This window comes from Drosophila ananassae, chromosome 2L (genome assembly GCF_017639315.1).
Source record: "Drosophila ananassae strain 14024-0371.13 chromosome 2L, ASM1763931v2, whole genome shotgun sequence".
In the NCBI taxonomy this organism is placed as follows: Eukaryota; Metazoa; Arthropoda; class Insecta; order Diptera; family Drosophilidae; genus Drosophila; species Drosophila ananassae.
In genome coordinates, this window is record NC_057927.1 from 19,866,423 (window position 1) to 19,891,410 (window position 24,988).

At 40.8% G+C, this 24,988-nt stretch overlaps 1 protein-coding gene across 1 annotated transcript in view; it reads left to right on the forward strand.

The window, feature by feature from the left end:
- The first annotated feature begins 2,242 nt into the window (after window positions 1-2,242).
- Window positions 2,243-24,988, forward strand: part of LOC6501499 (fatty acyl-CoA reductase wat) — a 28,498-nt gene continuing 5,752 nt past the window's right edge. The window contains exons 1-2 of the mRNA XM_001955341.4: window positions 2,243-3,276; window positions 24,713-24,822. Coding sequence (XP_001955377.1) covers window positions 24,741-24,822 — 82 coding nt within the window. The 5' untranslated portion in view covers window positions 2,243-3,276; window positions 24,713-24,740. The remainder of the gene's footprint in view (window positions 3,277-24,712; window positions 24,823-24,988) is intronic.

The following is a 24,988-nucleotide window of genomic DNA, read 5'->3' on the forward strand; positions in this document are numbered from 1 at the left end:
CAGAGATCATGGAAACGTACAGAACGTAAGGAACAAAGTTGTCAACAAGTCAAGGAGATTATAAAATTGTAGTATTTTTGAATTTTTCTTTATGATACACTTAAAAATCATATTACCTCCCGTTTGAAGAACGTGTTCTTAATTCATTTCTATGTTATCTAAAAGAAGAAATATAATCCTTATTCAGTTAGGGTATTCTCCTCTCAGCTCCTTCAACAAGAATTATAAGAACGTTTTCGAAAGCGTGGGCGCACTCTGTGATACGTTGAGTCATAAAATAAATCAAGGAGTCCAGTCCGACACCAGAGTCAATAGTAAATCACGGCAGAAATGGCAAATTATCCGACACTAGCCCTCTCATCATTGGGAGACTCCTCCGAATAATTATGCCGTGACGCGTCGATTTTTCTAAGCCGCCCCATCTCCATAATCCGAATTAGCCCTGGCAATTACCTTTCGGATCTGCAGCTTCTAGACTTTGACTTTGACTTTGATTTCTTTGCTGTTGTTATTATTTTTTTTTTTTCTGTGTTTGTCTGGTGTTATTTGTTTGTTGATTTGCCAGAATCGCGTATGGCAAAAACCCGAATGACTTGGCGATTTGTTTAGGCCATTATCACGATGATGGTGCTGGCCGGTTTCGGTTTCGGGGGTGCAACCATTTAGATGGATTGGAGACTTTGTACCGGAATCTTGAGCGAGGTGAGGTGGTCGGCAAGGTCACTTTCGCTTTAGTTTTTTTTTATCACCTCTTTTATAGGGTTCTTAAAATCACGTTTGTGTCTCTTTGGCCACAGCGACTCTTTGGCCAATTCCTATAATGATTCATGATAAGATCTGGTTCTGCAATGCAATTTAGAGTTTCATGTTTTTGGGAATGCATAAATTAAACATAGGAATTCCTGGGAGGTAATGGGTTTTGGGACCTTAAGATCTTATCTTTAAAGAAAAGTAATAATAAAATAATATCTTTTAAATGAAGCTTCAAGCTAATGAAGGGTCAAGCTAGAGTATCTTGCCACCTTTTAGGCCTATACATCATAGTTTTCCATTTTCCCTGTTTAATTATAATAGACAATATTTGTTTATCGCTCACTTGCTATTAACCTATCACTTGTAAAGTTAAACAAACAAAAGTTCAAAAAGCAAAGTCTCTCTAATTTCTAAGTAAAATAAAAAAGACTTGCTGATTACAAGTATATCTCATAACTCAGAGTATACCTCTTTACATTAATTAAAAGCTAAACCAATCTGGTAACCGAAATAAAGCCATTACGTATCAAAATCGAGACTTGCCAGTGTCAAGTGTTCGAAGAGAATCCGAATAAGATCGGATTATACCCACAGAAGTGTGCACTTGAGTGCCTTTTGATGAGGGCACCATTAATATGCAATGACGGATTCGCAAATATTGCTTTATTATTTTGTTATTTTTCATTTGTCGTTAATGGGCCTTTTGTTTCGGCGAAGCATTTATGCCAGAGATATTTCGGTTTATAGACTCGTGTTTGCCGGGGATTCGACTCTCCGTCTGGCTTTGTTTGGTGTGAGAAGATGCGGAGTCGAGATACAGATGGAAACGGCGACAAAACATGCTGGGAATTACGTGATTGATGGCGGATCTGCGATTACCACTAAACAAAATAAAATAAAAATGATTGAACGAGAGAACCGAATTCGCATATACTCAGTATAGAATGCTCGTACGAATACATTATATATACACATATACGAAATCAGTGAAATCTTGTCGCGTCTAAAAAGGAAAATCACACAGCAAATGCAAAATTTATGAGCGAACTACGTCGAACGACTTCTCCGGGCGGACGGTGCAGGCATACAAAATGGGTTGGGATTCCTATCGGGATGGGGATTTGGATGGAGACTGATTCTGAACGGATGTGGATTGCACCAGCCAATGAGTCATCCGAGGGGGTCTTTGAAAGTTCAACCCAGCAGATCAGTTTGTAAGGGGTCCTGAAGTCCTGAACTAGGGTCCAGGTTAACTATTTCCCGCCACTTTATATTACACGGGTGGCGAGTGCTAAGCAAATGATAACTATAATTTAAAAAAATATATAGAAATTATCCAATCTGTTTATCACGAAAATAAATTATGGCAGGCAAAGTTCAGGTGGATTGTTGAGATTTATGAACTTACAACCAACATTGCGTATGAGTGATATTTATGTGTTATGTTTGATGTCTATTTATTGTAAAGAGTTTGGCGAAAGCTTAACAAATTGCGACTTAATTTTATATTTTATAAGTTTAACTTAATTTGCATATTAAAATTCCTTTGGTAAATGCCAGGAAACATTCAAGCCAATCGCTTATTAAGCTGCTAGGTTTGAAAGCCATGTGTTTTAGTACGAATTTATTTTCCTATTTCAATAGAGTACGATGTTTATCTCTATTCCAGAGAGCTTTGCATTTACGCCTCATAAAATTGGACCATAATATTCCCGCTGGCCAAGAGGTAGAGCTCAGGTGCGGTTAGTTACATACATACTTCAATCCACCGTCAAAAACTGCGCCACTCAATTTGGCTTTTTTTTTTCGTTGGGGCGCTGCTTAGCTGGACTTGAGCTGGTCGCTGGTCTTACCGCCCACAAAACGCCGCGATTGCGCTGCAGTCGACTGCGCAGTCAACGGCGCCGTCGCAGCCAAATCATTGAGCCACTGCTGGAACCGCCGAACTACCAAGCTACTGAGCCGCTGTGCCGTTGAGACGTTGAGCCGCTCATCAGGTGTTGTGGTTTTTGCGAGCCGCACTCGAGCTGAGTCTGTTTTCGTCTGCCTGGCAGCGCGGTTCTGGAACGCGTAACGATCGCCTCGTCTCGGAAAAATCACTTTTCAAACTCGGGACTCTATTCGGTTTTTGGTATCGGTCCGGATCGCGTCGATCGCTGGTCGAGCTTCCCCTCCAATCAACCTGTTGTAATAATTGTGTCCGACAATTTTGGAATCGCGCTTTTCGATACTCGATTGTGCAACATTGCGTGCGGCATAAAAAGCGCGTAAAAGTATTTTCCAAAAAAAAATAAAAAAAAGAAGTATAAAATTTCGAAAGTGACCAATAAAGAATAAAACGTTCGAATAGGATATTCCTGTGTGGTTAGCGCTGAAATCGAAACTGAAAGGAAGATTCGTGTGGCAGATTAACGAGGCCTGTAATTTGCCAAAACAAAAAATAAGAGGGAAACAAAAAACACTTTGTCGAAATCCACTCCTCATCCAATCTGTGGGCGTGGGATCTGTGCAGCCAGCAGAGCGGTGAGTCTTGAATTACCTGGGATTATAGCCAATCTGCTCTGGTCTACTCGTATGACAAATGCCATTACGTACGCCAAATAGCAGTGTGGCTTTCTAAAAAAATTAAATACTCGAAACGAGTTGAATTCGGTTCGGAGCAGGAGCGTCCAACAAAAAACTTGGAGCAGAGCACACACTGCCATTCACACAAAAAATGTGTGAAATTTCATTGAATTTCCCAAATTTTATCCACAAACACAGCAATTGGGAAATAATTCATTGTTTTGCCATTGCAACGAGAGTTACGGCTCCAAGAATCGATAATCATCAAGTGGATTATTATGTTTCAAACGTAATTTCCCCACTCAAATATAAATGAAACTATGCTGGATTGGCCAAACCCACAAAAATGATCGATTTATTTGGGGGAAAATACCGAACGACCGATTCATGTGGGGTCATGACTCAAGTTTATTTTAAGCAATATTTAAATTATTGGTTAGCACTCCGGGAATTTCTGACAACAAAATTGATTGAAAAATGTGACATTTTGGTTGTTAAATTTCGTCTCACGGATGTATGGATAATTGGTTATTTGAGTTCTGATAGTTACTGTCAGAAATACAACTATTTAAATAGATAATACAGTAAAAAATTGTGATATCATATGTAAAAGTTTTTTGATATTACTTTTAAGCTTTCAAGGATTCCATAGACTAACTAAATATTAAAGACTCTCAAGATTTTTGCTAAAAATAGTACTAGACAGTCATTCGGTGGCAGGCAGACAACTCTTTAATTATTGCACAAAAAAATAGTGCTAAATTTCGTGTCATAGCAATTCAATTAATTCGCAATTTATCAAAATGCTCGTACCCAGGCATTGTCAATGCCAGGGCTTTGATTCGGCCAACCAAACATATTTCATTTGTCCACCACAAACAACCCGGATGAGGACTGGGTCTCGGGTATGAGGCTCCAGGGTCCAGATGCAGGGTCCAGAGCGTGGGCAGATGGATGGATGGATGGACGGGTTTGAATGAGTTTGTGAGGGGCGTCAAGTGGAAAATAATCGATGATGTGCCCGGGCACAATGCAAACATTGAATCAAAGTCAAATAGCATTAAACTTTTTGAACTTGCGAGGCGGGGCAAAAAATGAAATAATAATAAAAGTTTTTCCCGCCTTCCGAGAGGCGTGAAAGCGTTCACAAAAAAAAAGATTATAAAAAAAATGGTGATGGGGGAGGAGACTTGGGTTATGGGATTCTACGCTGCAGTTTTTGGGGTCGTCCTCACAATTTTTTCCTTTTTATTTTTTGGATGAGGAAAGCGTAGCGCAAATATTTGACAAATCCCGCGAAAAGTCTGCTTATGTTGTCACCTCTCTGGGAGCAGGTCCTTGTTCTTTTTTGGGTTTACTCTTTTTTTCCAGCCGGTTTTTCTTTCGGTTTTCGAGGACATGGGTTAACTGGGATTGTTGGTGCTTTGACTGGCCCAGTGCCAGTCATACTGATTAGGATTTGCCGGAAGACAGTAGTCACAGTGGAAGTCTGAGCCTCAGTCTCACTTGCCTGTCGCAGCGTATCGAGTACTTTTCTGGGTTCGACAATGTATGTAGTCGTTATAGACATTTGCATGCGAAAATCAAAAACTGAATTTGCATGCATCTATCGCGGTGTAATTTATATTTCGCACCTTACCTTACCCCACCACGACCGGAACCGATCGTAGTAGCAGTTTTCATTTCGCTTGTTGTTTATGCAATTTTCGAGTCGCCTTGTGAATGCCAAAAGAAAGCAAATGCCCAGGTATCCCGCCCGACTCTGCGCTAACGAGTGCAGGCGCGTGTCTGTATCTTGTGGATGGCTCAGCTGAGCTCAGCTCCCCCTCAGCTCCTCTGTGGAGCTGTACTGTGGGTGAAGGCGAAACGTAAATGCGCCAATTTGTATGCAAGCAGCATTAATCGGGGGGGTAATCCGGCAGCGACGATGCATTGCACACGGACCAGAGCACCAGTAGCCAGCACCAGGCCAACGTCAGAGCCAGAGCCTCGGCCGGGCCAAGAGCCAAAGTTACGTGAGATGTGCATTTGGACGAAATTGATTTGTAATCGATAAATGTGCGAATGTTGCTTCTGCTGCGAATTAGTAGCCAAAGTAGCCTTCGCCAAGCGAGCACCCACTCGACCGCTCTTCGCTTAACATTTGCCAGCCGTGTAAAATATGCATAAATAACTCAACAATGACCGCCTGACCATGAATTCAATTGGGAACATCTTCATTTAAATTGTTAAATTGTTTAGTAGCCAAGTCAAGTGTGCGATCAAGTTTTCATTGTGCTGGCAGTCACGAGTGTTTTATGGACATAAGCGGAGTTTAATCCATTTGCTTCCCACTGGGAGCTTCCCCATTTATTTTTAGACAATCGAAAGGATTTTTATTCTTTCTTTCTATATTTTATATTCCTTTCTTATTCTATATCCCTCAGTGAACAATATATTTTGCAGGTTTTTATTTTCATTTTTACTAAAACGAAAGCCAAATAAGAATATTTATTTATTTTAAAACGGAAAATAATATTATTTGGCCCACAAATATAAATAAATGTTATTCTTAAAAAAAGATAAAGTGTCTTATTTCACCTACCAATTAAAATACAAACTGAAAAAAGGATTCTGTTAGTAATTACATAATAATACTAAAAAGGAGATGTAACTTTCAAAGAGTGATACCCAATGTACAGTTCCTCAAAGGAAAGTAAAATATTTAGAAAATATTTGTTCATAATACCAAGCCCAAATTTATGCAGAAAATACTCAACTGTCTCCCAAAACATTTCAATATTAGATTGTGAATTTTATCATTTAATTAGAGTAATTATATCTGCGCAATTGCATTGCAACATTACAATTATTAATTATTTAACGAGTGCTGCCATACATAATCTAAAAGTGCCAACCATTGTGTGTGGTTAATTTTGAAAGACATTTGGTGGAAATTCAAAATGTTGGCCAACCATGGATGAACCATTAATAAATGTTTTGTGGGCAATTGCAAATCGTCGTGTGTGTGTCAGTTCTAGTGTTCGAATGCGACTGCGAATGCGAATGCTCGCTTTGTGATGCAAAAATTGAAAATCAAACACAAGGAAAACCACTCGAGATTCAGCGGCAATACCATTAGTATTAGTTGCAATAGCCACCTACAAGGTCACTTGGCACTTTGGCTTTTATTTGGGGCCCGTACCCAGACCGGGGGTTGTGTCGCATTCTAAACAAATCGCAATGCTGTTGGCTCTCGTAACTCGGTTCGTCGAATTCTATGGAATTGCTGCTGCTGCTGAACTGTCGATTGTCGAATCGTGGCCAGGCCGTAATACACGTATTAATCTTGCCTCGCTTCTTGTTAGATGTGGCGTTGTTTTTGCGGTTGCAGCTTCGGCAGCAACAGCAGCGAGTGTTTAATTGCAATAAATGCACCTGACCGCCTTGACAGCGAGCTTGAGCTTGGGCCAAAACCGAGTCTGGGCTCGGCCAGTTTGGCTTGCCGGCAAGGCTTTCTGGTTGGCACAGAATCTTCACTCCTCTGAAGCCAGCCACTTATTGGCCACTAAACACGGCCAATTGAAAGGTTAACTCTTTTGATGGCATTGAACGTGAACGTGGGCCAAAACTCTGCACGTATAGTTGGCAAGCCACCGAACGAATGTTTGTCAACGTTTCGGCCCAATTAAGTCGGCCTCCATAACTTTGGCCATTGGCCATTGGCCATATAAACGTAAACACTGGCCGTGTGCATCCTGTAACGGCTTTTTAATTATTCATGTCGCTATGAAATCATCGGTGGCCCGGCTAAAAGGTTTACCGTCGCACTCAACTGGGTCATTACCATGGCCTGGCTTTGGTCTCCGGGCCAAATGCCCTCTCCTGATGTGGCCGTAAAAGACTTACTCCAACAGGTTATAAAGCAAGTGAATTGTCTTGAATGTAATGTGCCATAAAGCCATAAATTAGACTTTGGCCCAGAGTCGATGAAGACGGTGGCTCCTGGTGGCTTAGACATGGCATTTGCTGGCTTCTATTTAGGGGGTTACCGGGAACACCTCTTGACCTTTCTGTGGGCACAGGCTTGGAATTTCTAAGCAGCTTCTTAAGTTCGTTCTTACCTGGGTTCTTAGGAGCAAAGGACATGCTATATTAAGTTATTTAGAGTGAAAGCGGTATGAAAAATTGTCACAATTTAAGCTTAAGATAGTAAGTTCTTAGTTACATCCGCTTAATGGTATCTGAGCTACTGTTTTCCGATGACATTCCACCTCAAAACTAATTGAATTACTGCAATCGACGCTTGATTTCTTGAGTGGAATATTCCGGCAAAGTTTTTTTGGCAAGTCATCTCTCTCGAGTTACAGATATTGAACAATGATTTGCATCATTTGGCAGGCAATAAACTGTAAGATTTGCTATTCAATTTCAATCGGAAATCACGCATGCCGCAGCCAGTGTCTCGGATTGCTGGCAACTTCCTCGAACTGCGATCGAGCGTAACCCTTTTGACCTCCCCTGCCCCCTTTCGCCCCACTGACGTGAGTCATGGAGTGGAAATTCTTCGGAATCGGAATTGGAGTCTGAATCCGAATCGAAATAAGAATCGGAATCGCATTCGAAATCGTAATGCGAGTCAGAGTGCGTGAAAATGAGTAATAAAGGAAACATTGCCACAAATTGAAGCACTGCCCAGTGCTACCTTTAATTAAATTATTAATTATGTACCTTAATGAATGCATAATTGAATAATAAACTACGTGTGCACACGCCCCCATCTGATTGTTCGTGGCGATGGGATATGAGTGAGTGTGCCACAATTGTTGTTCTGTTGTGGAATCCATTTGGGTTTCAGTTCTCTGTTTTCTCGCTATTTTTGTGTTTTTTTGTGTTAACCTTTTAACTTTTGTGGAGTTCAGCAAGCGAACCGAACCGACCGAAGCAAACCGATGTTTCGCGTAGTAAACATAAGTTGGGGCTCATTAAGTAATCACATGGAATATTCCCGCAGCCAATTAAACCAGAAAGCCACAACGTTGCCAGTGAACAGTTGCACAGAATGAAGGGAGGGGCTGTGATGTGGTGGAGCTGTTGAATCCACGAGATGGATAGGCAACATCGCTCAGTTGCGGATACAGATACATAAAGCAGATAGCAGTACAGACTGCAGACACCAGATACAATTAAATTCGATTCAGGAAGCATTTATGCAGTTTGCATACATTTAATATCTACCAACATATCGATGCAATATATATCACCCTGTCGGTTTGCTTCTGGCCTCTCAGTGGGCCGCACGGAGAAGCCCACTCGAAGATTTCAGGAAACAAAACTGAAATATATACCTGCCAGGGAATCTTCTTTGATGGAACACTCTTTGAAAAGTGCCTTGCAAATACACAAATACGGATTCTCATTGAAACTGTTGAATAGTGGGAGGTGCATAAATGTTATTGGCAATAAAGATGCATATTTTATATGATGCTTGGTATCAGTTTCAGTTTTGCAATATTAGATTGGTTCACTCGAGCTAAAAACTAATATCTATGTAGATTTGCTTTTCTCTCTTTTCATTCATATTTAATTTGTGTTTTAATATGAAACATGTCATGTCACCAGGCCTACTTGTATTATCAGTCATTACACGTAGTAGAAATCATGACTATTTCTTAAGTTTCTCCTTGCGTAATATCGCACTGCACATTCAATTACTCCAATCGTATAAGGCACTCTATGTACTTCCCATACACTCTGCGATCGAGTCACATTTCCCCCCACTAACCCAATATTTTTGTATTATGTCAAATATAAATTGAAATCGGTTGAAAGCCTGACATCCTTTGTTGTTGCCGATAATGTTGATGTTATGCATTTGTAATGAGCCAGCATTAGAGCAATTGGGTTTGGTTACGTGAGGCTGAGGCACCACCAAACCACCACCCTCCCTCCTGGTGCCAGTCCTGCTGTGGCCCCCCCGGTGGTTGCACCATTGTGGCCGATGCTGTAAAAAACAATTTGCAGACAATTTTCAGTGTTTCAATCAAACAGGTTTGACATAATTTTAGCTGCCTCGCGAAATGTTGCCAATCTGACAATTAGAGTCTCCTTTGAGGAGACCAGGGGCCATCTGGGGTGGAGAGGTATCGGGGACTCGCGACGGGGACAAGTTTCCAGACGTTGATAAACTGGACAACCGTTTCCATCCCGAGTCCATTCCACATACGCAGTTCCAGTTGCAATTTCGGGTCTCGGCTTGGTTGCTTGGCCCGCCGGGCATTTGCTATTTGTATCTCATAGATGCATAGATACATGGCTCAAACGTGAAGCAGTTTACACTGCTGGCTGCTTTACTTTGTCGCTAGTTGGCGGCGTTGTGGGGGATTTTCGGTTTCGGTTTGTTTGCACAACTCTGGATTCCAGCTACCCCTCTGTTAGACGCACATACCAACCACCGGCCGCCGTCTCACTTTCCGTATTGCTTCCCAATTTCTAAACCCAAGCTTAACGCTTCTCTGTGCCCGTATTTTGGCCACACTGACCAAAAAAACGGAATGACCAGGGTAAGGCCAAAGAAAAGACGGGGCTTAGGGGAGAGCGGTAGCTTCGATACCAACTAAAAGCCAAAAAGTCGCTACCAACGACCCCCTCTTAACTGAATCGAGTGCCGGGTACAGTGGCCCATAAAATATTAAAAAAGTTATTGAAAAATTTATACAGTAATTACAAAAATTGAGTGAGTTTTTTTTTGTTTAAAATTTATAATTTCCTTAAAGTAAGAATATTTTTTAAATTCTTTCTTAAGAGATAGAACCCTTTGTCTAAAAACCACTGTATCGGAGAGCTTCTTGCCTGCTCGCAAACATATCCGTAAGTCTTTTTTGTGTTGCGGTAATTTGTTTTAAATATTTGTTTAAAATATCAAAACGCACGTACGCAGGCCACTTGTACGTGGTATCTAACAGATAGATGTGAAAATAAAAGTTGTTTGTACTATGAGTATGATACAAGTTTACGAGGTGTGGTATGGGTTGTTTGTTGCTTGTTGGGTATCTGGTTCCCTTAACCAGATTCTCATGGCAACAAAAAAGTATTTGACCAAAATAAAATGAGGAACAGGTGAAATTATGGCCCACCGATCGGAGATTCCTAACGGATTCCGCATACGTGTCCGGCCACCGATCTGGTTATAGATCCAAGTAATTATGATTCCGAAACCGATTCGATCCAATCCGAATTCGATTCGCCGTACTTGACATTTATATGCATTACGCACCCAACCCAAAAATGGGACGTGTGTGGGGATTCGGTTCCTGTGTCACGGTTACCAATTGCGACCCAGTCCCAGTTTCCAGTTTCGAAATCGTTCGATATTTTTCAACACCCTACGTGATAGCATTTGGTGTGCGACCTTCTGTCCAAAAAATAAAATGGAAGTGTGTGTTTAGAAAGCCCATTGTCTTAGCTACTCATCATATTAAGTGTGTTTTGCTTTAGCTTAAGTTTACTTCCTAAAGTTAAGACACCTTTTTATTGGCCATTTTAATTGCCTTGTCGAGCAATGATTCTGGCAGTTAACCAACTGTTAGGTAATGCTTTGGATTATTCATTAGTCAGCTTTGGAGTCCGTCCTTTCTCTTCGCCTCTATTCTTGTTTGACATAATTGATGGATGCAAACGATTAAGTCATTACACCAGAGTTGCCTTTGGCCCAGTTGCAGTAATTTCGGAGCCAAGAATCAGGGTCAGAATCGCTGGACCAGTTGGTCGGGGAAATGCAAGCCCCCGAAGCCAAAGTTATACAGCAGCAGTTCCCAGCTCCCGTCCAAAGCCAAAGCCAAAGCCATGGTCAGAGCGGATAACAAGCCGATCATATCGGTATGCAAAGTGCCTCGGGTGCTCTGATTCCACCATCATGGCAGCTGCAAAAAAGAAGTTCGAATAAAATAATATAAAATGGAATAAAATAAAATCAAACAAAAACATTGAACAGAATCAGGAGTCATCATACAGGGAAATTATGAATACTCTAATAAAAGTTATGTAGTTCGATTTAGAATTTAAATGAAAACCGACAAAGAAAAAAGACTTGGTGTCAAACTTTAGTTCTTTTTAAGAATTTTAAAGAATCCTTGCACTTAATAAGGAGATATATCCTTCTTAGAGTATTGAAAGTAATGCATGCAGACATGCCATATTGCGAGCATGATGGAAAATCATAAAATCAAAGGGTTCAGGGAGGACCGCAAAAACCAAAAAGGGAGAAACATAAAAAAACAGAAAAGCCAGTGACCAGAGGGAGCTACTGCTACTGCTGCCACTATATGAGGAACATGCCACAAGGCCATTGGTGGTGTTTGGCTTTTGGTGAAAGGATATTGAAAAACATTCGAGTTTGCCAAGACAAGTATCTAACCGTGATGCTTTAATGGCAGCATTCTAAAAATATATAATAGTTATGTATTCGAATTGCTTTTGGCTTTGAAGTCTCGAGCCGAGCCGAGATTGTTGGTGGTGCTTTTTGGCCATGTTGTTCTGTTGATTTGCACAAACAAATTTTGTCAACAAGATTAATGCTAATTGAAGTTTTTCAACTCGCCTCGAGTCGATGCCAAAGACTCTTGTTCAATGAAAGTTTCCGTTCGCCTTCAGCGGAAGTTTGGCCAAGTGAGAAAAGTTGGCAACCGAAACGACAACAGCACCGACAACGATGGCGATAATGATTATTCCCGGGACTGGGCTTGAGCCGATGATGATTAACTAGTTCCAATGGTGGTGCCAGTTCATCATGACTTTTAATTGGTAAATTTCTTGTCCGATATTCTATTAATGGTCCAGTGAATCGAGCCACTAACTAACTAACTGGCCAAGTCAGGGGACTGTAAGGGGACTGTGAGGTTGCAATTAACAACTATTAAGTGCCTTAACATTGAACTTTGCTTAGTTGCTCTTGAGTCGCTCTGCTCCAATTAACACCTGACCGACTCCCAATCACGTTCTGTCTCCCCATCAGCCTTTTTTGGGGCAGGTTAGCATCTTCCGAAGTACTTGCCGAAGAACATTGAAAATGATTAGGAGTCTTGAGGCCAGTCTAGAGGTTGCACGCTGCCGTTTAGATAGTTCCAGTGAAGATCTCACTTTGTCAATGGATTATTGTCCATGAAATATCTTATATTTGATTAATTGGAATATCAAGGTTAAAGAATTGATATTAAATTGTTTACTTTTTTAATTGAGATTTTATTCCTAGAGTATCATACGATTTAAATGATTTTTAATCAAAAGAATTTATTGGGTTTCGATTAATAATCTTTATTAAATGAATCATATTAATTAGCACAAATTAGTTTAACAAGTAACTCCTAAATTATACATTTTTTAGCCAGACTGCCTGTGAATCGTAATCACGAACAAGCGATTACCTTTCATAGCCAGGTCATAATTAATTTATATTTTTGCTATATTTTTTATGATGCCTATTTATGGATAATGGGACCCATTTCCAACTTAATAGATTATTCGTTTATCACAGAACTCCGCCAAAGGACTTGGCTCAGACTCATCAGGAGGCTTTTATAACCTCTTCAGAAATGCACTCTTCCGTGGAGTTGGCGGAAATGAATATTCGATGGCTTTAAAAAGCAAATTTATACATATCTGGGGTGATGCTACTGCTGTTGCTACTGCGAATAAACGCTGAATGGGAATAAAGTTAATATATCAGCTTTAAAAACGGTCACCCGGGGAGCGCAAGGGACATTTCCAGGAGGGTGGAGTGGGCAATCCACTGGCCGATTGGAACTGGGCTGGATATGTCCAGGGCCATGTCGATGTCCATGTTCGTGTCCATTTCCATTTCCATCTTCAATTGCATTTGGCTGGGGGATTCATTCAATTTCCATTCGTCATTCAATCGGGCATGCAATTCAGTTATGAAAACCAAGTGCTGCGTATTTATTTCTGTGTCTGTGTGCGTCAGGACACCCTGCTGTATGTGAGTGTATGTGTGTGTGTGTGTGAGGGGGTGTAACACACACAAATTTGTTTGCATTTATGAATATGTATCCCGTCATAGACTCATTTTTATGGGTTTTCTTGTTTACTTCTTTATTTCCATTGCGTTTCTCCTCCTGTTTTTTATATTCCCCCCCATCCACCAGATTTTCAATATTTTTTTATTTTGGGGCTGCCATCGATAAAGCAACATGCCCGAGGGCGTGGCATATCCTTGGGCGAATTGCACACACACACACAAACACATACTTAGGGCTTAACGAATGTTTGGCCAACGTTAGCTCCCCATGTAATCGATTTAATCATAATCCAGCTTTTACTATTTATTGTTCCGAGTTATAGTATAAATATATGTATGTATACGAGCTGCATTAATACAAACACAAAATATTATCCCTCCTGCTATTGTTCTTGTTGTTTTTAGCTTCGGTCTGATTTTGTTGGTGGCTGACTTTGGCTCCATTGGAGCATATTTATGGTTATAGTATGCATAACTGGAGGCAACCATAAAGTAATAATATAAAAGCGACCAGCCCCTACTTCTACTCCACCCAACCAGCCTCCCGATCCTGGGCAGCGTTGGTTGTTTCAGAGGCGGCTTGAGGAACTCGGGGGCGTGCCGCTCCTAGTGTACAACCATTGATTTTGGTTCAACTTAGTTTTTCTTATGCAAATACGCCAGAGCATTTTCCATTCTTACCCTGTCTGCAAGCCAACACATACACATTACAATATACATATATCCCTGCCCCAGCCCCTGTTCCTGTGCCTGAGTTAGCGCCACTGGGCAGGATACTCAAATATCCGGTTTATGCTTAAGTATTTATTAAAAATAAAACTCATGGTATTTGAATTGATCTGATCTGAGCCCTCTCTGAAATTGTTTTTAGTTTTCCTATATAGTTCCACGCTGAACTAAAAAAAGTTAACTACTTTATTTCACTTTCGGTCTGGCCAACTATCCCTGTCTCTGTTTCATAGCCTCTACCCGTCTCTCTCTATTACCACACGTCGTAGCAGTTTATTGCGTTACAATGGAGATTGCAGATTGCAGATGGTTTTAAAGTGCCTGGCCATAAACAAAAGCTGCCACTTGATAAACATAATATTCCGAGAATTTCCATATCATTTGCCGCATTTACATCTAGATATTGTGGATATAAGTACAAAGCTCTTTCAGAGTGGATTTGTGTGGCGAAAGTAGTTTTGGGGAGACTAGTTTAATTAATATTTTCCAATAGGAGTAATCTGAATGTAGTCAGGAGTAAATATTCCACAAAAGTAATTGTTTTGGAACAAATACAAGACGAACTCGTACCGAAATATTTTATAGCCACAAAAAAGAGATAATTTAAGCCAAAATAAGCAAAAGTAATTAGTGGACAGAACATTGAAAGTCCATTTAAAAAATAACATAAAAAAGAATCTGAAACTTTTTAATTGGCATGCTGTAATTTCCAAAAAGTCGTCACTCCGTTGACTACCTTTGTAACTTCCTTCCCCAAAAATCATCCATGGTCCATGGAAACATTACTCGATTTAAATGCAATAAACAAATGTATCCTTCCACTTCATCCTTCCACTCTGGCCCATAACTTTTCACCAAAATGGGGACTCGTCGGTTGAGAACAATGTTTGCATTTGAAATAAATGAAGTAATAACTTTTATGCGATGTTTAACATTTTTATGCAGCCCGCAAACATTGCGGAGGAAGCATTTTGCTTTATGGAGATTTTTGATTTGCAACAAGCAAAATAAATTGAATGCAATTTGTGGCCAGCATAAAAATGAGCCAAAATACATACATACTTAGCCCAAGGGCCAGATTATGCTTTTTTCGATATGCAGACCATGGCGGGGAGTTGGGTTAGGCTTGGGTTAGGATTTGAGTTGAGTGAGTTGAGTGCATGTGTGGCTTTGGTATTATCCACAATACATAATTATATGTTTTGGGGGAAAAACTTTTTGCTTTTAGCCACGACCAGACACAATTTTGCAATATTGCGTGCCTCGGCGTTGGTGTCTTTTTTCTCGTTTTTTTTTCTATAGTTTGCTTTTCCAGACTGACTCACGTTGTGGGTGCAGTATCAGCATCAGCAGCACCACCAGCACCAGCAACATCGACAATCAGAGGAATTAACAATGGGGAAAAATCACTGCAAAAGCTATACAAGTACAATGGATGAGCAGCAACATAAACAAAAATGTTTCGCAAAAAAAAAGGGGCAACCATTTTGCTCCTAGGGCAAAGGTCATTACCACCCCTCGCCCTCCATTGCTCTTCAAGTGATAAAAAGTAATGAACAAATTGTTACAACAACAATGAGAACAACAAAAATATCGTAAAACATCTTTGTGCTACTTTGTGTGGGTCAGTGGGTCGGTTATTGTTCTCCGCCCTTCGTCTTGTTCTTTCCAAATTGGTTTATTTGGGGGCGTGGGGCAGCCGGGATGGGATGGGGGATGGGGGGCAACTAAACCCTAAGGCTGTAGTCTCAATGAATTGGGCGTCACACGAAACAGTCGGGCAAAGAAGTCATCGTTTAACAGAGCATAGCAAATGATTTCCTACGAAAATTTGTCACACACAGAAAACAATGTACACGCACAGACCGACCGACTCACACAGCCAGAGATCCGAATACTGGCACAGATACAGATACAACAATAGCAACAGGAACAGCAACTGCTTCAGTTTGAGCTACAGTTACAGAGATATAGATACTTTGACAGTCCGCAGATATACAATACAAATGTATATACATAAGTTCATGCATAAAAGAGGCACCCGATCGAAGGAAGCTGGCGGGGCAGCAGTAAATAACATGCACAATGCCGAGATAAAGTGGCAAATGAGCAACACCAACAACGGACAACGGCAACGGCAACATTAACAACAACGCCGCCAGTAAGAGCAACAATGGTAACAACAACATCGGCTTCAGAAACAGCATCATCAGTGAGTATCGAACAAAAGCTCTCGTACGTGTTAAGCACTCATTGCTGTCAAACATGCCGCACAGTTGACGAAGAAGAATGTTGCCCGCGACGTGTGGGAAAGCGAGCTGCAACACTTGCGGCTGATGGCTCCCTCCGGCCAGAGATGCCCATTCCTGAATTTCCTCAGATCGGCCAAACAAATGTCAAACTACTCCAAAATATAGTTGTATATATATACATACTCCAAAAAATAGTCGGCAGGAGTAGATTCCAAAATATATTACGTATACGACATGTTGGCCTGTAAGATGTTTAATATTAATTTAAGCTTGAATTAATTTAAACGTGTATAAATTTTATGAAAATAATGTAAATATCCAAGGAAGATTATTAAAATAGAAAATATGAAACCATAGCCTACAAAAAAGTTATGTATGAAAGATTACTCATACGACGTGTGAGCCCGATTGCATTAAATTGCAGTTTAAGATAAAAATAAATCAGAAAATATATAATATATTAAACAGTAACACTTTAATAATATACAATCGTGGTAACAAAAAGTCACCTAACCCAAAAAACACTTGAAACGGTTGCAATAAAAGTACAAAATTACTGAGGGAATCACAAAAAATAGGCACTATATATTTTTATCTCTGTTGGCTCAGCACTAAACCGTTCTGCCACACCCACAGAAGTCCTCAGCCCGCCGCCCACTTCAGACCACGCCCTCCGATCCTTGGCCGTCCGACACGCATACGCCCCGTGTGACGCGACCGACACTTGAGCCGGCAATCAGGCTCAATCGCTGAGACCAAAACGGAACGGGGCTTGCAATCTGTGGCCCGCACTCACACATTTGCACGTACAAGGGACGAAGCTACGAAATTCAAGCTTTTCCCGAGCAACATCAGCATCAGTGGCAGCAGTAGCAACACAAACAACAAATATAAATCGTTAACAATAAATAATCGTCTATAAGAGACGACATTTGTTGCTCCGTTTTGTTGCTGGATTCCTTGGCCGCTGCTTTATGCATTTGTAGTCGTATTTGTAACACAATTGTTTATGCCACTGCGGCTTGTTGTTTCCGTTAGCTTTGTTGTTTCGTTTTTATGACCCACCAGGCCAAGAAGCCACCCCAAACACCACCCACCGCCGTCCACCCGCCTGAGCTATGGGGCATAGTTTATTGTTATTTTATTGGGGAGGGCCTTCTTTTAGGCTTTCGGGTGCTTTGTAAATAATTCGTGCTCGGCGCGTTTATGACGTGATTTCTTAACCGTTTACCCACCCCATCCAGCCTTCCAGCCCCCCACTCGAAGTGGGTCGAGAGCTGCCACGCCTCCGCTTAGCTTTGAGCGGCGGGCATGTCGCATGCCACTTCCAGCTCAAGGGGCTGCAATTTCAATTTGCCCAAGAATTTCCATTATGATTTCTCACCCTCGTTAAGGAATGGATTAAAAGAGAGGGTCGCATAAGTTATGTCTTAATCGAAATTAAAATTGAATAATTAGATGGCTTAGACTTTCATGATGCCTTCAAAGAAAGTAAAATAAACTATTTCTTAGTTTAATTGGCTATTTAAACCTTTTTAAATGGGGTTTCCTATAAAATTCAAAAACTTTAAATGCCATGTTTTATTGAATAAATACTAGATATAAACAGCCAAAAAAATATTTAAATTATATTCAATTATAAATTACACAAATTGCAGCAAAGAACCAAAATAAAAAATGGGGCTAGGGAGATAGCAATTGAAAACGATTTAAATGTTTGCTTATTTATTAGCGCATAAATTTGTTTTTGTAAAGCCAATATTTTTTTCCCCCTGCCTGCCTGCCGGGCTGCCGCAGCCGCATGTGCGGCTTTACATGCCACCGATTGTTGTTGCATTGATTTTTGCCACGATTTCCTCGATTATGGCAGCAACAAAATCGCGAAACATGAAAAAATAAACCGATTAATTAATATAAATTATAGCAGAGCCCATTTAATTTATTTAGTTTTTGTTTTTATATTTCATTGCCTCGTGGCTTCTCGTTAGTTTCTTTCTCAGTAATTTTTTTTTGTTTTTTGTTTTATGGCCAATTTTGTAATGTCGTATTGGTGTAATATTTGTTGTCATTGATAATGAGCGAATTATGTAATTATAATTTGTAATTGTGTGTGAGGGGGTGGGTGAGTCAGTAAGCTCCGCTGTTTTTCTATGGATTTTGAAAAACTGGCCATAAATAAACAGGTGTAATAATGGTGCAACAAACAATTGGAAATTGATTTAGAAATTATTCACAATGGCGCCTGTTTTTTTGTTTATTGTGGAGAACGAAGATTAACTTTAGATATTCATTTAATGCAAACAATCAAATTAATATAAATCATGACAAAAATAAATGAATTTAATTAACAACAACTCATACCCATTGAGAGGTATTAGCTATGGCTTATGATGTTGCTGGATTTGTTTGTCATGTTGGAATATGCCTAAAAAAATGATTATTCCTATTTTTAATTGAGTCATTGAATTGTTCAAATTTTAATTAATATTTTGGCTTAACCAAAGCTCTTTAAAGTCCTGAACTGAAACCATCAGTTGAAGCGCGAAAACATTTTTTTGTTGAGCATATTGCAGCAAAAGCTATTATCAAGTGGCAGCTCTGGTTGCGTGTCGATGAAGATTGGTAATTTGCCTATTCAATTTCGCTTTGATTGCTGTTATGGCCATGCCGATGCGAATGTGAGGCAATTGCTTGGCAATATTTGCCCAGCCAATACATAAACGTTATGGCCAGCCAGCCCCCTCGCGCCACAGGCACGGTAAAAACTATTTGGTTAAACGCTCGAGTTGGCCGACAGCTCAGGTGCGGCTCTTTGAATGGGCATCTCTAAACGGGAGGGGAGAATATTTGTTGGATAGTTATTTTTTTGGTTTTCGTGTTTTTGACGCATGCGCAACCCCTTCAACTGGAAAGATATTATCCGATGAGATTGAAGTACGTATATTCCAACAAAAGAAATTACAAGATCGGCGACACGTAGCTTTGCAAAAGTTTCGTATATTTAATTGCCACAAATGTTTGTCACTTGTGTGTGCAAGATACGTAATTAGATATTACCAGTTCGCACACGTTCTGCCAGAAAGATACGTGTAATTAGCATTTTTGCGAGTGGGCGAGTGGGCGGCGGGGGGAGAGTGTCAAGAACCTGCAGTTGGCTCAATGCAAACATCGGACGTTAGATAAAAGTCGTTAAGACATCGTGCAAATTCAAAGTCGTTTTGCCAACAATAGCTAAACTTCGCAGTTTCTCATTGAATGCAATTATTAAACCCACAAAGTGCCAATGTTCGGATCCGGATGGGGTCGGTTCGGGAACTCCCGAGAAACCCCAGCGCGCAAATCCCTGCTTAATTGAGTCTGAAAGAACGGACTTCTTTCATTAGATCCCACAGGGGGATTTCATTAGAGCAGCTGTTAATTGGAATTCAATGGGTGGGAGGAATGAGGATGGCCTGCCATTATGGTCGCTATAAACTAGGAGCTGTCACAGACCACTCAATTTCAATACCATTGCGGCTCATAAAATGACGCATCAATATAATCAAAATTATCATTACCACCACAGCTCTGAGCGCCGAGCACTGAGTAGCCTGGGAAAAGGAGTCCTGCCAGCGAATGGGAAACGGAAATGGCAAATGGGGTGAAAGGGGGGGGGGGGGGGGGCTGGGCGGGGCTGGGCGAGAAGCTGGCAACCGCAACAGCAACGATGCATAAGCGACATAAAAACTATAATCAATATCCATATCCATTAGCGTTATCGTATCAACGAACTCGAATAATAATAACGTGCATATGTATGGGATATATGTACGTACGTATGTATGAATGAATGTTGACTACCGCAGTGGCAAGCATGGCTACAGCTACGGACACGGACACGGACAACAGGCACGGACAGAGCCACGGATACGGACACCGCCACTGGACACTCGATAGCCGGCGAGGCACAAAGATACGCCAGACACCCTGTGGTGTCTCTCTCCTGCCTCCCGTCCATTTGTCTTCACGTAATTATCTTTTAATAGATTTAACGAACATTTTTCGCACCGACTCTTTGCTTGTGTGTCAACCCAGTGACAACAGCAACAAAGGCAACAACCATTGCAACACCAGCGGGAGCATCATCAACAAATAGCAAAGAACGAAATCTGAAAGTGAAAAATGCATTAATATTATAGCGAAAGGATAATGCTCTCTTAATATTAATTACCATTGTTTAAAAGCTAAAAGATTATGGATAGTCTTTTTATTAATATTGGTATAATTATTGGGTTTATACTATTAAAAAAATCTATAAATATATATCTATACAATCTATGTATATATTTTTCAATTCCAATTCTTATATCCTATCTCCCCGAAAGCTCCATGAATACAAAGTAGAGCTTGGGAATTTCTCTGGAATTTTCCCTCCATACTCCAGAGTTATACAATATTATTTACCATTAGAGATAGTGTGTCTATAATTTAGAATCATTTGCATATTCTATTAAATCATTTTGTTTGCCCATTACCTTATTTGCACTGTAATTGTCGTAGACGCAGCAGCAGCTTGCAGCCAAATCGATTGCATAGTCATGGCCACTTATCGCAAAGGGTATGACAAACAAGTGCTGGTGCAGCTGTACATTATGCCATGGGATCGGTTCAGTCCAGAACACCCAGTCGTAGTCCGAGCCTCCAGATCTCAGACAGGGCAAAGCCAGAAACGGAAGTCGGAAGTTGTATGGCACATGCGGTGGTGGCCGCGGCGGTTGCGATGGCAACAGCGTCCGTGCACCATTCCCGGTAATGGTGATGCAGGCTGGAGTGTAGGTTTCCAGTAGGTGGTGGGACTATTGGGTGGTTGGGTGGTAGCTGCAACAAGCCAATGCCTGGCCATTTTCATTTTATGGACTTTCAAACTGTTGCTGTTAATTATTTCTTCTTCTTTTAATGTGGCCACTGGTGTTGGCCGCAGTTCTTACTTATTCAGCTTCAGGTCCTTCTGTTCGGTTCTGCTCCCGCTGCATCCTGACGACGACGATGATGATGATGATTACGTTGTTGCTGATATTATGCACCCTTCGCACTTTCCACTCCTTTGCATTTCTCCGTTGTTTGGACTTTTTCACCATTTTACACTTTATTACAAAGCCATTAAATAAAATTCAAAGCGAATGAGTCTCGTCAAAAGTGTTCGACGAGAGGCTATGGCTATGTCCTGGGCTATGGGCCCGGGAAAAGGAAAAAGGAAAGGACCTCAATGGCGGGTGGGCTTTTGGGGATCGCATTTTGGCCGGTCTGGGCCAGTGCGGTCTGGGCCGCCATTCAAAAATATGCGAAGTGGTGCAGTTGTTGCAATGTTGTTGCATTGCTAACAAAGCTGCCCCCAGCACCCCTTCTGAAATTGTGTTATTGTCGTGGTTCATTCTTTTGTTTTTCGGCCCATTGTTGCCCCAAAAAGTTTTGTCTTGTTTTTATTGTTGCTGCTGCCGCTGCTGCTGCAGAAAGCTGCAACTACAGGCAGCAGTATCGTGCCCCGCACGCAAACAAGCGCCAATAGTAGAAGAAGTACCAGAATTGGCAACATCGGATGGAGTTAAAACCGTGGCCTAAATATGGCTTAAATGATGGTTAAGAACTAATTTTTAATCCTCAATGAAGTTGAAGATTAATAGTTTAATTTAAGGAATAATAGACAGAACTGCTGGAGTGGCTGCTACCTTCAAAATATTTCTTTAAAAATATCCCACATTCTATTTAAACTCTTCTTAAATCATAATCCATAATTCCCTACCACTTTTCCCAGTATTAGAGCCCACTGTTCCCAACTGTTTCAATTAGCTGCGCTTCGATGTGCATTGACGATGGAGTTTCGGTGTCGACAACTGAGTGGACACAGGGGCGCCGTTTGGGGGGCTCAGTATCTGCGGCTGATACTTAAACAATGTATAAATTCGTCTACAAAGTCTGTTGCCGATGCCCCGACCCCGGCCACTGCCCCTTGCCCCTTGCAGACCCAGTGGCATGTGCATCAGTGGTTCACTCAGTGCGTATAGTACCTTCCGAAGCTCTTCCAATGGTAGTTGGATGGACTTAACATTGGCTTCTATGCACTGGAAATAAACTATTACCATAAATATTGGCCTTAATAAATTTCAAAGGACTTGAACGATAACGTGATGATCCTGGTTTAAAAAACTGCCTTATTTAAAGTTTGAAATGTTCATATCCGGACTATTTATGTAAAGAAAAGAAAATGAATTGCGAAATGTATTTTTTCCGGTGCGGCTTTGTGGTCACCGGCGTGGTGCAATCAGCTGCAGTGGCTTTTTGGCCGACACTGCCAGTTAGCCATCTAGTCAGTTAGCCAGAGAAAAACACAGGGAGAAGGCAGTCAGAAAGTGACTCAGTCAGTCAGTCGGATGAAGCGGGCTTGCAGGCTGCCCGGCTAACCAAGTGTCCCTGTCTGTTTTGTGCCGCACCTTTTGCCATCCCACTTTTCCATTCCATAGTGCACCAACCCCACCGACCAACCCGTCACCCACCGCGGCTGTCATTGGATTGCATTGCGTTGCTTTCGTCATTCATTCGACTGAGTGAGCGCCGACTCAAGCGCGAGTGGTGTAAAAGCTCCTCAATTGGTGTGAAATGCAACACGCCACTGCCTCACTGCCGCCGAGCCGCAGCAGCAAAAGCAGCAGGCTACTGGAAAGGCCAGAAGTGGGGCTGGTAGGTGGTGCAGAATTTCGGGTGTCTGTTTTCATTTTCAAATATGGAAAATGTGGGTTAATTGTCTGACTCTTTGACTTTCGCGATAATATAATATTTAATTTTAATTTTCACATTGGATGCGAAATGTTCTGGAATTCCTTTGTCTCAATATCTCTACAGGGTTCCTTTTGTGATTTCCGGCATTGTTCGTGGCCCTGCAGGAGAACACTGCAGGATAAAAGTATTGCTCCTTAAAAGTATATTTTATCAAAAAAAGAGTAGTGAAATACAAAAGGTCTTCCTACTAATGAAAGCTATGACTGACATTCATGCTTAATATTCAAATAAGTGTAATAACCAAACAAAGTTGCGCCATTATTCTAAGTGGCGGTTTATTTTACACCCTTATCGCTATGCACTTAAGTTTAATGATCCAGTCGGGTCACCTATTTATATAACTTAGTACTCTTGAGTTCATTACGCTACCAGTAATTCAGGCTAATTATAGACACCCAATTCGTACCTTTAAACTGGTATTTTATTTAATTATGAATAGCACTGTATTTACATACGTAGTTATTAGCTTCTGATTGCCGAAAGCCTTTGTTTAATGAGATATATGACGGGGAACTGGTACCTCACCGCTTTGATTACTTTTTCATTAACTCTTGGAACCTGACATCTTAAAGGGAACTGTGATTATCACTCTTAGCTTGGCCAAGTAATGTACAGAATTAGTCAGCCCATATCCTGATATTGTCATTTCGATTTTCTGATGAAATATTTTTTAAAATATTTGCTCAACTGTCTAATGTCAATTCACAGTGAGACTGCACTTTGTAATGGCTATGCTGGGGAACGAGTTCATTTAATTTGGCATTCCAGTTTGGATATGCACCTTGCTGGGGAATGAAACGAGTTCCAAAAATTCTGTAATTCATTCGTATTCGCTATCGCAACTTTTGCATAGTTTCGTTCACCTCCGCAAACTGGGCTGCATTATTTGGTTACCGAAAATTTGAATTTTATTAAATTTTATTTGAGTTGAGAGTCTCATTTTGGGCTTTTCGGTTTCATATCGTTTTGTTTTTGCTTTCCGTGTTTTTTGGCTGCTGCGTCAACAGGTGCGTCTGGCACTTCATTAGAAATTTCAGTTCGCGTCGACTCTCTTTCTGTTCTGGGATCGTCCTTTCTCTGGTCCACCAGTCCTGCAGCAAGGAGCAAAGTTTTAATTAAATTTTGAGCTTTACTGGAGAGAATTTTACTTACATATATATACGTATTAGGTATATATATATTTGATTTTTAGTAGCCAAGAAACAGTCGCATGGCTACCGCTTTGGGGCGCTTGTAATTGGCTTTATGGTTTCAGCTTCCCATTCATCTGGCTCGAATTAAAGGAATAATTTCGAAAACTTCTCTCTGCTAGCCAGTCGCCAGTGCGGTGAAGTGAATGGGTGACCAGATATTCAATTAAAGGATTATCTTTGTCGTTCCGCAGTTCTCCCATCTTAACTTAAATTAGCGGAGATGGACGCCCCCTTTGTAAGCTGATTAGTATTTTTCACAAAACCTCACAAAAGATTCTAATTAAAGATGATTAATTAACCTCATATGCATGTGAATATTTTGAATGAAATACCCGAAATTCCTGGTTTCATAATAATTTCAAATTTTATTTTTTTTTATCTTTACTCGCCAACAGATAATTAGGAAGTACTTACGTGGCTAAGATGGATGATCCCAAAATAATGAACATCATGAACGGCATGAAGACACGGGAAGATCATTGTCAGCTCATAAATGACGTCAAGGGTGAGTGACCACCAAAAAAAATAATACCGAGCCCCTCCAAGATCAAGCTTCCCAACCAAAAAATCTGGAAAAATAAAAGGCATTTATGTGAAATATTACATTAGCGGGGGTGGTGCCCAAAGGAAAACAACAGAAAGGGGGGCCAGAAACAAAAATTTGTTGAAAT